The sequence below is a fragment of the Microtus ochrogaster genome, linkage group LG1 (genome assembly GCF_000317375.1).
Source record: "Microtus ochrogaster isolate Prairie Vole_2 linkage group LG1, MicOch1.0, whole genome shotgun sequence".
NCBI lineage: Eukaryota > Metazoa > Chordata > Mammalia > Rodentia > Cricetidae > Microtus > Microtus ochrogaster.
Window position 1 is genome coordinate 24,254,546 of NC_022027.1, and position 11,809 is coordinate 24,266,354.

The 11,809-nt window shown below is 47.3% G+C and overlaps 1 protein-coding gene across 1 annotated transcript in view; it reads right to left on the minus strand.

The window, feature by feature from the left end:
- The window catches only part of Bend4 (BEN domain containing 4), a 30,662-nt gene extending 18,859 nt beyond the window's left edge, over nt 1-11,803 (minus strand). The window contains exons 1-2 of the mRNA XM_026785249.1: nt 11,751-11,803; nt 3,349-3,915 (exon numbers count right to left, since the gene is read on the minus strand). Coding sequence (XP_026641050.1) covers nt 3,349-3,907 — 559 coding nt within the window. The 5' untranslated portion in view covers nt 3,908-3,915; nt 11,751-11,803. The remainder of the gene's footprint in view (nt 1-3,348; nt 3,916-11,750) is intronic.
- Nucleotides 11,804-11,809: the final 6 nt, after the last annotated feature.

Here is an 11,809-nt window from a genome sequence, read left to right on the forward strand (position 1 = left end):
AGTGCTGGGACCACTCCTGCTTTCTAATTACCTCCCAACAACTATACTCCTGGTCCAAGTGGCTTTATTTATTCATTTATTTTAGCTGCTTCTTTTTAGCCTGTTTTTTTTTTTAATCTCTAACTGAAAAAATTTGACAAACTTCTGAATTTCCAGCAGAATGATACAATACAAAAGGAAAAGTGCCAATGTCACTTCCTTGAGGTGAACTGTTGACCTCTGAAATGACCTCTGAGAGAAAGATTGCCTCTCAGCTTGAGGCTGACAGACCCTTCACCAGCAACACACAGCACCAGAAGGCCCTCCCCAACCTGCTTTAGGTTAGCCCTAACACCTTCCCTTCCTCTTGTGACCACCCATGTGAAGCATTTTCCTTGTGGCTGACGGGCTAGCCCCCTTTAGTTCACATGTGCTCCAGGCTTTACTTCAGGGGAGAAAATGAAGCAGGACCCTGCATTCATGTTCCCCGCAGTACCTTCAGGAGAACCCGAAGACACTTCATTCCCCTGGGTGGTCTGCAGCACTTAATCAACTGATCTCAATCTTCTTAAATTCTCTCTCCTGACTTCTGGACGCTGCCTTCTCCTGTGGACCTGTCTGTCCTGGATGTTCGGCTGCCACAAACTGACTATCAAATAGGGCAGACGCTACAAGACAGCCCCAGGTCTTCCTATAAGAATGCCCTGTCTCTAGGACAGTGGGGTGCCCTGGACCCGTTAAAGAGCAGGGACAAATACAGTTACAGCCTATCCCTTACTGTGGGTGTCTAGGGGCAATTTTTCCTAAAACTTCAGTCACTAAGAGTCAAGAATGGATTCTTGAACGATCCTCAAACTTGTTCACCCAAAGGAGGCTCGAAGAAAGGCAAGAGGATCGTGCCTCCCTTTGTCCTTTGGCCAAATGTCCATCTTCAGGTGACACCTTTAATCTCTTTCCCTCGACAGTGACCATATTTGACAGGTAATCACTAATTAGCTTGGGTGTTTTCCATTTTACACTGTTTTCATCTGTGCATATTTCATCTCTTGATTCTTCATGTGTATTGCTGGGTTTCCAGACATAATGAAGACGGGGTCTCACGTAGATCACGATAGCTTCAAACTTGCTATGTAGTTGAAGATGGCCCTGAACACCTGATCCTCCTGCTTCTGTTGCAGGGCTGGTGCAGATGTGTGCCGCCATGCCCAGCCCTCCAGACATGTTTAATGTAACCACAGTCCTATGTGAAATGGCTGTCGGTTCAAGGTTCACGGAAAATTCCTCAATAAGCCCGGGGTATCCACAGTAACTCTACTATCATTAGACTACTTCAATCAGTGTCATTTAAGATCTGATCAAGAGTGCTCAAGAGAGTACAGCATTTTCACCTTTCTGGGAAGTTCAATGACTAGATCAGGCCACCCGTGAGTTATCCCTGATATCAGCACCTGGCCTGGCTGAACCCCAAATATATGATATGTCAAGAATACTTCCACATATTTAGGACTCGGAATTAGCAATATTCTGGACATTTGTGTCACCTCTTCCTCCACTCTGGAAAGTGTTACACAGGAAGAGGCCAAGGAGGGCCGCTGCTAAGAGCGTCTAGTAAAACAGCAGAAGCTGCCGGCTACAGTTCTGAGTGGCTGATGTCAATCTCTGCAGCTGCCTATCTCCCTGCCCTGAGGAGGAACGGGAATAAGATAAATGCGGGAGGTAAACTTACACTGAATGGGCCATATCTGCAGGGCTGGCAGAATGTAAAATCTCTCCCTGGCGTGGGCAGACAAGAAACAGTATGGTCTAACCAGCTTTCTAGGTTCTCCTAGGGTGTCCCGAAGGCCTGACAGCCTGGCCGAAGCACATCACACAGATTTACTTCTTGTCTGTCCTTTTGAGACACACACAGAGTCAGATTCTATGATGTTCTGAGCCCAACCTCTGAATGAAACATGGGAAGGGATTTTTAATTTGGCAACTCTATGCATGTGAATATGTGTTTGTTTTTGAGACAGGTTTTGTGTAGCTCATGCTGGCCTCAAATTCCTATAGCCAAGGATGACCCTGAACTCCTGATTCTCCTGGCTCCGCCTCTCAAGATCTGGTAATACAGGTATGGATCACCATACATGGCTCTGGTCAGGCAAATCATAACACCTGTTTCTGATTTTCCATCCTATGTGCCCTAATGAGCAGATGGGGCCTTTTTAAAAAATCATTTTCCCATTTCTATATGAGCTACCAATAAAATGGCGCACGCGCAAGCACACACACAAAGCCAGGCTTAAACAGAACAGTTTCTATTTAAGGACAGAGTTAACATAAATGTGATGATTGTGGGGATGTGGCCCTGCCTTTATCGTCTTTGAGGGGCCAGTGATGAAAACAGGTCTTGTTCTAGCTAATAATCCTGCTGTCAATCCCACTCACACAGGGATGAGTACAAAGATACAGTGAAATTAGTACTTTTCCTTTTTAAAAAGACCTTTTAAATGATTTATTTTTATTTTATGTATTGGTTTGCCTGCATGTATATCTGTGTGAGGGTGTTAGATCCCTTGGAACTGGAGTTACAGACAATTGACAGCTATTATACAGGCACTGGGAACTGAACTCAGGTCCTCTGGAAGAGCAGCCAGTGTAGCGTCATCTCTACAGTCCATGTGAACGTTCCTTAATAGCAGATGAAATAGCAGTAACAACAAAAATTCAGAGGTCTTGTCCTAAGAAAACTCCAACTCTACTGCTAAGAAAGTGGAAGGTGTTTAAGAGTTAGGGACTGCCTCACACCAGGGGCACAAACAGTTTAACTAATGGTTTATCTTTGACCTACTAGTTTACAATTTCTAAATGAACTTTGGGAGGAGGAGGTTGGACACTGAAGAGACAGCTAGCTGAAACATAGTTCTCAAGCGAGGCCAGAGAAAGGGCTAGACAGAAAAGACCCGTCCTTTCCTCAGGACTGAGTCCTGCTCACGCAAAGATGGTTTCATTCACATCTGCACCAGGGGACACACAGGTCATGTTAAATGCAGACCATTTTCCAAGGACTCTCGGATTCCCAACAGTTGATGCACAGCAAGGCCACGGCACTGCATGCCAAGGAATTACTTATGTACCGATAGAGATGTCCGTGGGCTCAGGGCTTAACCTAAGAACATGCAGCTAACACAGACAGGTCAGGTTAGCGCTGGTCCTGGAATTTCTGCCTGGCCTGGGTAACCCAAGGACATCTTACACACCTTGCTTTTCCAACTTTTCAACACACACACACACACACACACACACACACACACACACACACACACGGGCAGTCAAGACAACTATAGATCTGAGCTGCTGTTGTCTGTTCCAAGTGTGGCTGCATACCTGGAATGCTTTCTAACTTCCTTCTGAGCTCTTCGTTTTCTTGCTGCAATGAGATAACCTCCTGCTCCAGCTCCTGGCATCGAGGACAGTAGCCTTCCTCTTCCTCCTCTTCTTCCTCCTCCGGCAGCGTAGAGGAGGATGGGTGACCGTGGGACTCAGACGTTGCCGGGGAGGTCCAGCCACCTAATGTATGCACCGGGGAGGTTGAGAGAGGGTCCACATCAGCCAGGTGGCCATACTCACTGACTGCTGAGGTGTTCGGAGTCGGGAAGCTCCCCGAGAGCAGGTAATTTTGGAGCGAGTCAGTGAACACTCTCAAAAAGGCAGAAGTTTGTTGTTTTCTTTGCATATATTGCATTTCTATGTCTATGTTGTCAGGGGTCTGGCTCTGGACCCCCTTTGCAATGTGACACTGGTCCTGTCTTTCGTTATAACTAGAGCCTTCCTGCTTGACGCAAGAAATCATGGACTGAGAATGGCTGGAGTCCAGGAGTTTTCCTCCACAATTTAAGAGACTAAGAACACGACTGCACTGCTGGGCGAAGGCATCCAAGATCATCCGGCTCTCTGGAATGAAACGAGAAAGAGACATCAGTGACCCACAGCCAGGCATGGAAGAAGCAAGGCCCTCCATTTCCGGCTTAACCTTCCCACACAAAAGGCCCAGTAAACCCACCACAGAAAGGACACACAGCTCCCTATTGTTCTGTGACCAGTAGGTCCCCGGGACACTCCAACCCCTAACTCTGAGAAAAGGCCGGGAACCCATGGAGATGTCCCTCTCTGGCCTGCACAGGGCTGAGCTCACACCTTTGGCTTCATTAATATCCTCACTCTAATGAATTGAGCCAGCCACTGCAGACTCGGTTCCTCATTGATACGAGGCCTTCCCGCAATCATTACTGCTATTTCTGGAGTGCCCTCCTGCCCTTGCTATTCATCAGCTGATACAATCCCTGCTACAACCAGGCAGCTCATGGATGCAAGCTGGAGAGGAGAGATTAGTCCTTGTGAAGAGCTCCCTAGAAACCTAAGGTAACACAGAAGGCTGTACAGCAGAGGATGAGTGTGACACACACTGTCACCCGACACCCGCACTCCAGTCTTCCTAATCTGGAGTTCTTGTCAAGGCCAGGGTTTTGAGTGATGGGGCAGCACCATCTGAAAAGGGACTCCCTCTTCTCAGAGCCATTTACACTGGACCGCCATGTCCCCTACAGGGACAGAAAGTGTGGGTGCCATGAAGCCCCATACCTGATCTAGGCACACTGTCAAGCAGCGGAAAGTAAAAAGTGAAGAGAAACCAACCACTTTGCTAGAGACAAAGGAAAAATCTCTCCCAAATCTTGAAAACATTATAATGTTGTCCAATGCATCGCCACATAGGGAAACAGGTGGCTCCTCCTCCTGCTCGTCACCACAGAGATAGATCTCACTAGTACGGAGTGACACTGGTCAGGCCTTATTCAGCAGGAAGAGGATCCTTCAGATTTCTTCTTCCCCTTACCCAGATTCATGGTCACAAAACACTGACTGGAGAATTATTCAGGGGCGAGAAATTCTTATCATAAAAATGTAGCTTGTTACTGACTTTCTCTGAAGACACTGTCTACATATTTTTGTTTTATTTGGTCAGGGAAAGAAAAATAAGGTTTTTTTAAGTGAAAAATAGTGAGATGCTTGAGGTCTTCTTTGGGGTAGAGACAACGGGTGTAGTAGAAAGCCTCAAGAAACTCACCATGTATGGTGAATGAAAACACAATTCTGTGTTGTCCATGAGCTGTGGTACAGATGCTGCCCCAACTACTTGGGAGGCCGAACGGGAGAATCATTTAATCCCAGGAGTGGGAGATCAGCCTGGGTTGCACAGTGAGGTCTCTCCTCAGGAAAAATAGGGCAGTAAGTAGGAGGGAGGGGAGACAACATGAGACATGGACGACAGACAGACAGACTGGACAGAAGTCTTTCTGTCTTTCTGTCCAGTAGCCAATGTTCTACCATGTTCTTTTCTTCTTAGCACATTTTTATGAAGTAGGTACTGGGAAAGGGTGGTCCACATGTCCTGTGTCAATTACTTAATTGGAAGACACATGAAGTATCCCATCCCCCAAGTCTGAACAATGCTACCATTCTGGGGGAATTCTGGGCTAAAACTTTTCTGTCCAGGAGAGGATTACAGACTACACTGGACTGGAGAGTCAGGCTACTAGTGCTTCAAATATATCCACTGAAGAATGGCTCGATATATACCCACCCATCACACAGAGCAGTAGGTGAAGGGGTTGTCGTGCAAACACAAGGACCACGCTCCATCTCCAGCACCCATATAAAAAGATGGATGTGGGGGGGGTATATGCTTGTAATCCCAGCACTGGGAGACTGAGACACAGGGTTGCCCTGGGGCTCCCTGGCCTGCCAGCCAGCCTCGCCTAAGGTCTAATCAGTGAGACCATGCGCTAGCTCATGACTGAGGGCTTGCTGCACAAGCATGAGGAGCTGGGTAGGCAGCACACGCCTACAATCCCAGCCCCAGGGGCACACAGACAGAAGATATCTGGAGCTTACTGACCAACAGTCAGGGCCAGGTGAGGGGCCCTGCTTCTAGAAAATGGGGTGGCTATCTTATAAGGAACTGCCTGACTCAAAAGCCCCATCCTTAAATGAGGAGCTATCGGCAGTTGATAGCAGACAGAGGATAATTTTGGGGGGTGGACACTAGTACACTGCCCATTCTCCAGTGAGCTACCGTACCGCCATGCACATATGGACTGTGATACTGGACTTAGTGGGTTATTAGAAAAGAGAAGACATTTAGTGGGGAGATACACATGGGATCAGGATATAGGCAGGAGCTGGGAGGAGGCAATCGGGGTAGATGTGATCATATTTGTATACACCCGTGAGTTCTCAAAACATAAAAACAGGAGGGGACAGCTGGAGACACCCAACACTGACCTCTGCCTGCCCCCCCAAGGTGAGAGGATATTCAGGTGCCAGCACTTTTAACCTGTTTGAACACATCACTGCTGCATATACCAGCCTCACCCAACACCACCTGGAACTTCTCCTGTTGCTGTCTATCTTGTTATATAGGGGTGCTGGGATTACAGGTGTGTTACAGCACTTGCCTTTCCCTGGGTTCTACAGATCTGAACTGAGGTCCTCCCACTTGCCACCCAATGAACCATCTCTCCAGTCTACTTCCTGTTACGGAGGGCAGCACTACCCTCCCCTTCCTTAGATTCTCCTGTGACAAGGTCAAGACCCAGGAATCCTTCCACAAACCTCTCGGAAGGTTCCCTCTTACACCTGACTTATCCAGTCAAATACACACCGTGGTGCCAGAGCTCAGAAGTGTGGACCGTCTCAGCGAAGATACAAGAGAGTTGACGGAACACCACGGGTCAGTTTAAAACCCTGAACACAAACCTGGTCACTGATGAGGGTGCGGAGTCGTGATCTGTACCTAGGTCCTACAGATCCCCAGGTGCCATTTCTTTTCTGACCTACACCACACTAGGAGGTGAACGGCCGAACCACACAAGTGGAGAGGTGTTCCACTCTTGATATTTTACTTCATTATTTTGTTCTTTCATTAGTAAAATCAAAGGATGGTATTGACAGGGAATGCTCCATTCTAGCACAGGAGCAGCGGCCATCAATTTAATCCTATAATCCACACAAGACCTTAAGTTGTATTTACTGTGTGCATTTTAATCATGCAGGCCCACCGACTTACAGCCCACGCACCCCTAACATAACCTTGACAAAAGGGATGGCCGCAGAAGGAAAGGCTTAAATGGAACAGTGCAGAAAGAGCTGCTCAAAGACATTTATTCAGTGTCCTACCAAACACCGAGCAGCTTTAATCATATTGATGAATCACATTACAGCATGGATTTCAAGAGGAAAAAATCTGACTTAGGGACAAGCGTGATTTGCTTTCTTAATTGAAGGATAAACTCATAACATGCTGAGAAAAAAATCATTACGTAATATACTACATTATAAAGATAATCTATTAAAGTGCACTCAGAACATCAGAGAATTGCAATGATCACCGAACAGTTCTTGCCTGACTTGAAAAGGCATCTCTCTGAATTTGCTCTCAGAGCTGATCTATAGAAGAACGGCAACTGTAAATGTGTAAGGTTGAATTTTCCCCCTTTTCAAAAACCTTGAAATATCTGGGCAGTATATTTAACACCAAAATACAAAAGAGTGTGATAAAAATATCCCCACTGCACTGGGGGGAGGGGGGAGCGTAACTCTTCCATTTTATATGCACCACAATCAGCAATACTTTAGCTTTCTGGACAGACTACAGTCAGAAATGCAGGAACTGTGCAAGCCCCTTTCTGCTAAGAAATGTTCTGTTTCCTGTGAACATGACTGTCTTAACTGAACAAAACATAAACATGGATTTTTCTTAACTTTTTTTTAAGCCTCTTGTCATAGAGTGCCCCACACACAGGGGATAGCAGAGAAATACAGAAATCTGCAGTCTACAAAGGGACTGTAGAACTACCTATCCCTAACTTCCCCACAAGTTAATAAATCACAGTTTCAAAGCCCTCTGAATGACCGCTAACTTAGCACGCTTTATTGTGCGCTAATGAGAGATGAAACCGTGCTCTATATTGTGCCCACCCTGCTTCTCAAGTCTAAACTCAGGGCTATTACTATTTTTTTTTAATTAAGATTTTCATTTCCTGAAATTCTTCTGCACCTATGTGGTTTTAAGCCATCCTCAATTTGATAGGTGACTGAGACGGGATGGGAAACAGGCACTCAAACATTGCTTCTTCTCTACTCTGATGGCCTTCTGTGTAGGGCAAGATGTGTTCAGCATGTGCCCATCCCAGCCCACCCCTCAAGAGAATTCCATCTCTGGGAGGGAGATCATAGCACTGAAAATCAGTGGCAACCTTTTGATTTTAGCTCAGTCAAGGGTAAAATATGTTAATATTAAAGATGTAGCAGGAAATTTTTAGTGACCTATTGTTACCCACCCATTACATCTACCAAAGGACTTCCAACGAGCTCAAAATAGAGGCTCCCCTTAAAAGATTAACTTCTTTTTTAAGAGGCCTACATGGTATGGTACAGGAGACAGAAGTTAGAAAATTAAAGCGTCTTGGAAAACAGCACCCTCGTCTTAAATCAACGAAGGATGCCTTAAAAAAAAGTCAGCCAATTTTTTTTTCCATAATGGCAAACGTCAACACAGCAAAACAGGATGCAATTTTTCTAAATAAATAAATCAATGATGTGTCAAAAATTAACAGATGAGTTAATATACTTGGTGCTATCAAAAGCAGGTGGCGCTTCCTAATATTCATCCTGCTCAGTCAATCCCTGAATATTTTCTGGACCATCGGTATATAAAATAGGATGCTGCTATTTGTGATGGCAAACAAAAGCAATCATGCCTGCCAAGCACATACTATAACAGGCGGCATTTCAGCTCTGCTAGACAGAAAGTAATTAGAATGCTTTTAATGTCCAAAAGAATGATGCTGATAGGCTGCCACAGATGTGTAGATTTATGAATATTTATATGGTGGTTTATGGCTGACACTTTTATCAGTTGAAGAAGATAAAATATCTGCCTGACTCAAAAGCTTGACAGTCAGGTTAATAAAATCTCATTAAAGAGAATGACCTATGCAATTATATAGGATTTATTGTAATTCATTTTTGATTGTACTCTGCTTAAAGATGCAATTTCCCATTTCCTGATGCCAAATTTAGGCTGCATATCAAGATCTACGTGGGTTTTTAACTCTAAGCCTCCCACAGAGGAAAAATATGCTTTTAAAACCATGGTGTATTACCCCTTTTAAGGAAAATTATACTCTTCACGAGATTTTATAAGAATTTCGAGAAATCTATTTTTAATCACGTATTTCTTTTCTCAATGGCTTGTAGCATCTAATGGCAAATAAGATTCACTTCAACCTTCCATCTTTTCACCGCCTTTACCTCTTCCACCCTGAGCTCACTCAGCACACCGTGGTTTGACAACTTTCAGCTGACAAGGTGGCCCTGAACACTCGCCACAGCCGCGCCACAGCCACGTGGCTGTGAGAGCAACAGGCAAAGCCCCACCCGCCCCGCCCCATGTGTTTAGAAGGCCCTGGTGAGCACACACGCTCATTGGCTCCAAGTGGCACCATTAGGCCCTCAAAGAACCAATTGGCTCTCCATGTGGCTGTCCCTCTGATGGCCACACACGTCACTGTGCCCGTTGAGAGATGGTCTGTCCACTTGTGATGACTCTTACCTTAATTCTATGGCTCCCCCTCTGCATCCAGAACGTTCTCTGGGACACAGAAGAAACCTACCATTCAGTTCTCAGCTTTCCCATACCTCTAGGTAGGCACCCAGTGACCTTACCATCCTAGTGACTTTACCCTGGAGTCCACACTAACAAACAAACAAACAAAAAAAAAACAATCCCCCCCCTCAAAACCCTGACCAGAACAGCCTTGAGAAAACTGGTAATATGGGAAAGTTTGAAAGAAGAAAAAAAGCCCCTTCCTATCTTTAGATTCAGTGGCAATGGCCTCTAACTTGTGATAAAGACAAACTTAAAATAGGATACTAGAAAAAAAATACTGAGGGGAGGAAAAAAAAAACCAAAAAACTCCAAATGAAGATGACAGAGAAACTTCCAGAACAAAAGCAGCCATGGAAAGGAGGATAAGAGAAGGAGGCTGAAGGAGAGCGTACAGAGATCATGGCGGGGAAGAGCAATAAGCGGATGAAAATGGTAAGGAAGGAGCAGATGGATGAGGTTCTAGAGGAAGCAGAGACTGGAGCACAGCAGTCTGAAGAAAGTGCTCGTCCATGGGCTGGACCAGGCAGATAAGGGCTTCAGTACCGAAGATGAGCTTGGAACCAACATTATACAAGAGGTCAACTATGGGCAGTGGGGAAAGGACCCAAACTGCCTAAAAACAACATAGAGAAAACGCTGAGCTGGGGTAACGGGCACACTCAGGCAGTATAGAGACAGGCATGAGAGAGAGCCGTCTGAGGTAAGGCAAGCCCCTGATTCGAAAACAAAAACCAAACAGCACACGAAAGCTGGGGAGGGCCTAACAATGAATATAAAAACACAGTGGGATATAAGGGCAAGGGCAGCGGGGTAAAAAAAATCACCTAACAAACAGTAAGGAAGCCATGTAAGAACCCCAACACAGAATCTCTAACATCTCCAAGGCATTGGAGGACATGGCAGGTACAAGTCTTCACTATAACCTGTAATTAGATTTTCTTTCTCCAAACCAATCCTTCACATGTCAAAATATTGACAAACGGCAGGGCTCTTAGCATGAGCATCTATAACTCCTTCAGAGACAATGCCCATCTACTGTCACTAGGAAAACACACACACACACACACACACACACACACACACACACACACGTCTTAGATTCGCTGACATTCGGAAGCTGGGAGGCTCCTAAGTGCCCTGAGAGGCCTGAGCAGGGACTTTATCTCTGATGAACCATAAACGTGGCTGCGTGTCCTTTCTCTGGGGGCAGAGAGGGTGCAGGCCTTGCTCAGAGCTCTCCCGTTCCCCGCTGAGATAGCAATCTCGATATTTGCGGTGGGCGATCCCCACACGACAAACCACGGACCAGGTGGGTGGGGATTGTAACTCTGCGCCGTGGACGCCCTCGAACCCACGTCTGGAGGAGCGATTCCCCCGCCCCTCCAAAAAAAAAACTTCACCCCCTCCCAACCCAGTTCAGCACCAGGTCCACGGCTGACTCGGGTTGGAAGACCTACGTGTCTGCGCCACGGATAAAGTGAGGGGAGCGCGCCATCAAAACTGGAGCGCACTGAGAAAAAGAAATGCAGAGACCCCCGGAGGAGCCCAAGTGGTCCCGGACCGCCGGAGGGGGGGCGGGGGCCTTCAAGGGGCGAAGGACCGGCCCTCCCGAGGCACAGAAGCTCCTAGAAGGGCGAGCTGGCGGCGGGCGGGAAAGGGAAGTGTGGCGTGAGGAAAAAGTGAAGTGGCGGGGAATAAAATGGGCGTCTCCTGGAGTGACCTCAGGCCGCTGTCCCGGGGACTGTCCCCTTCTCGGTACCCCGTCCAGGGCCTGTAATCCCTGCACTCCCCCCCCCACTCCGTCCTCCCGTAGCCGGCCCAGGTTCTCGCCCGCCCGGAGCCCGCGCCCAGGAGCCACCTGTTAGGCGCGCGCGCCGTCGGAAGCCCGGGCCGCGGCGGCGCCGGGAATCTTCCAGAAGTTACTACTGCCCGAGCGCAGCACGCTCCCGAGGCCCACAGGGCCCCGCGTGCACGGCCTCCGGGGATCCCCCCACACTCCGCCCCGCTCCGATCCCCCAGTCCCCACGCCACCGCAAAGTTGCAGCCGGGGAGTCGGTACCTGCACTGAGCTCCAAGCTGACGCCGTCGCTACCCGCGCTGCCGCTGCCCGCGCCGCTG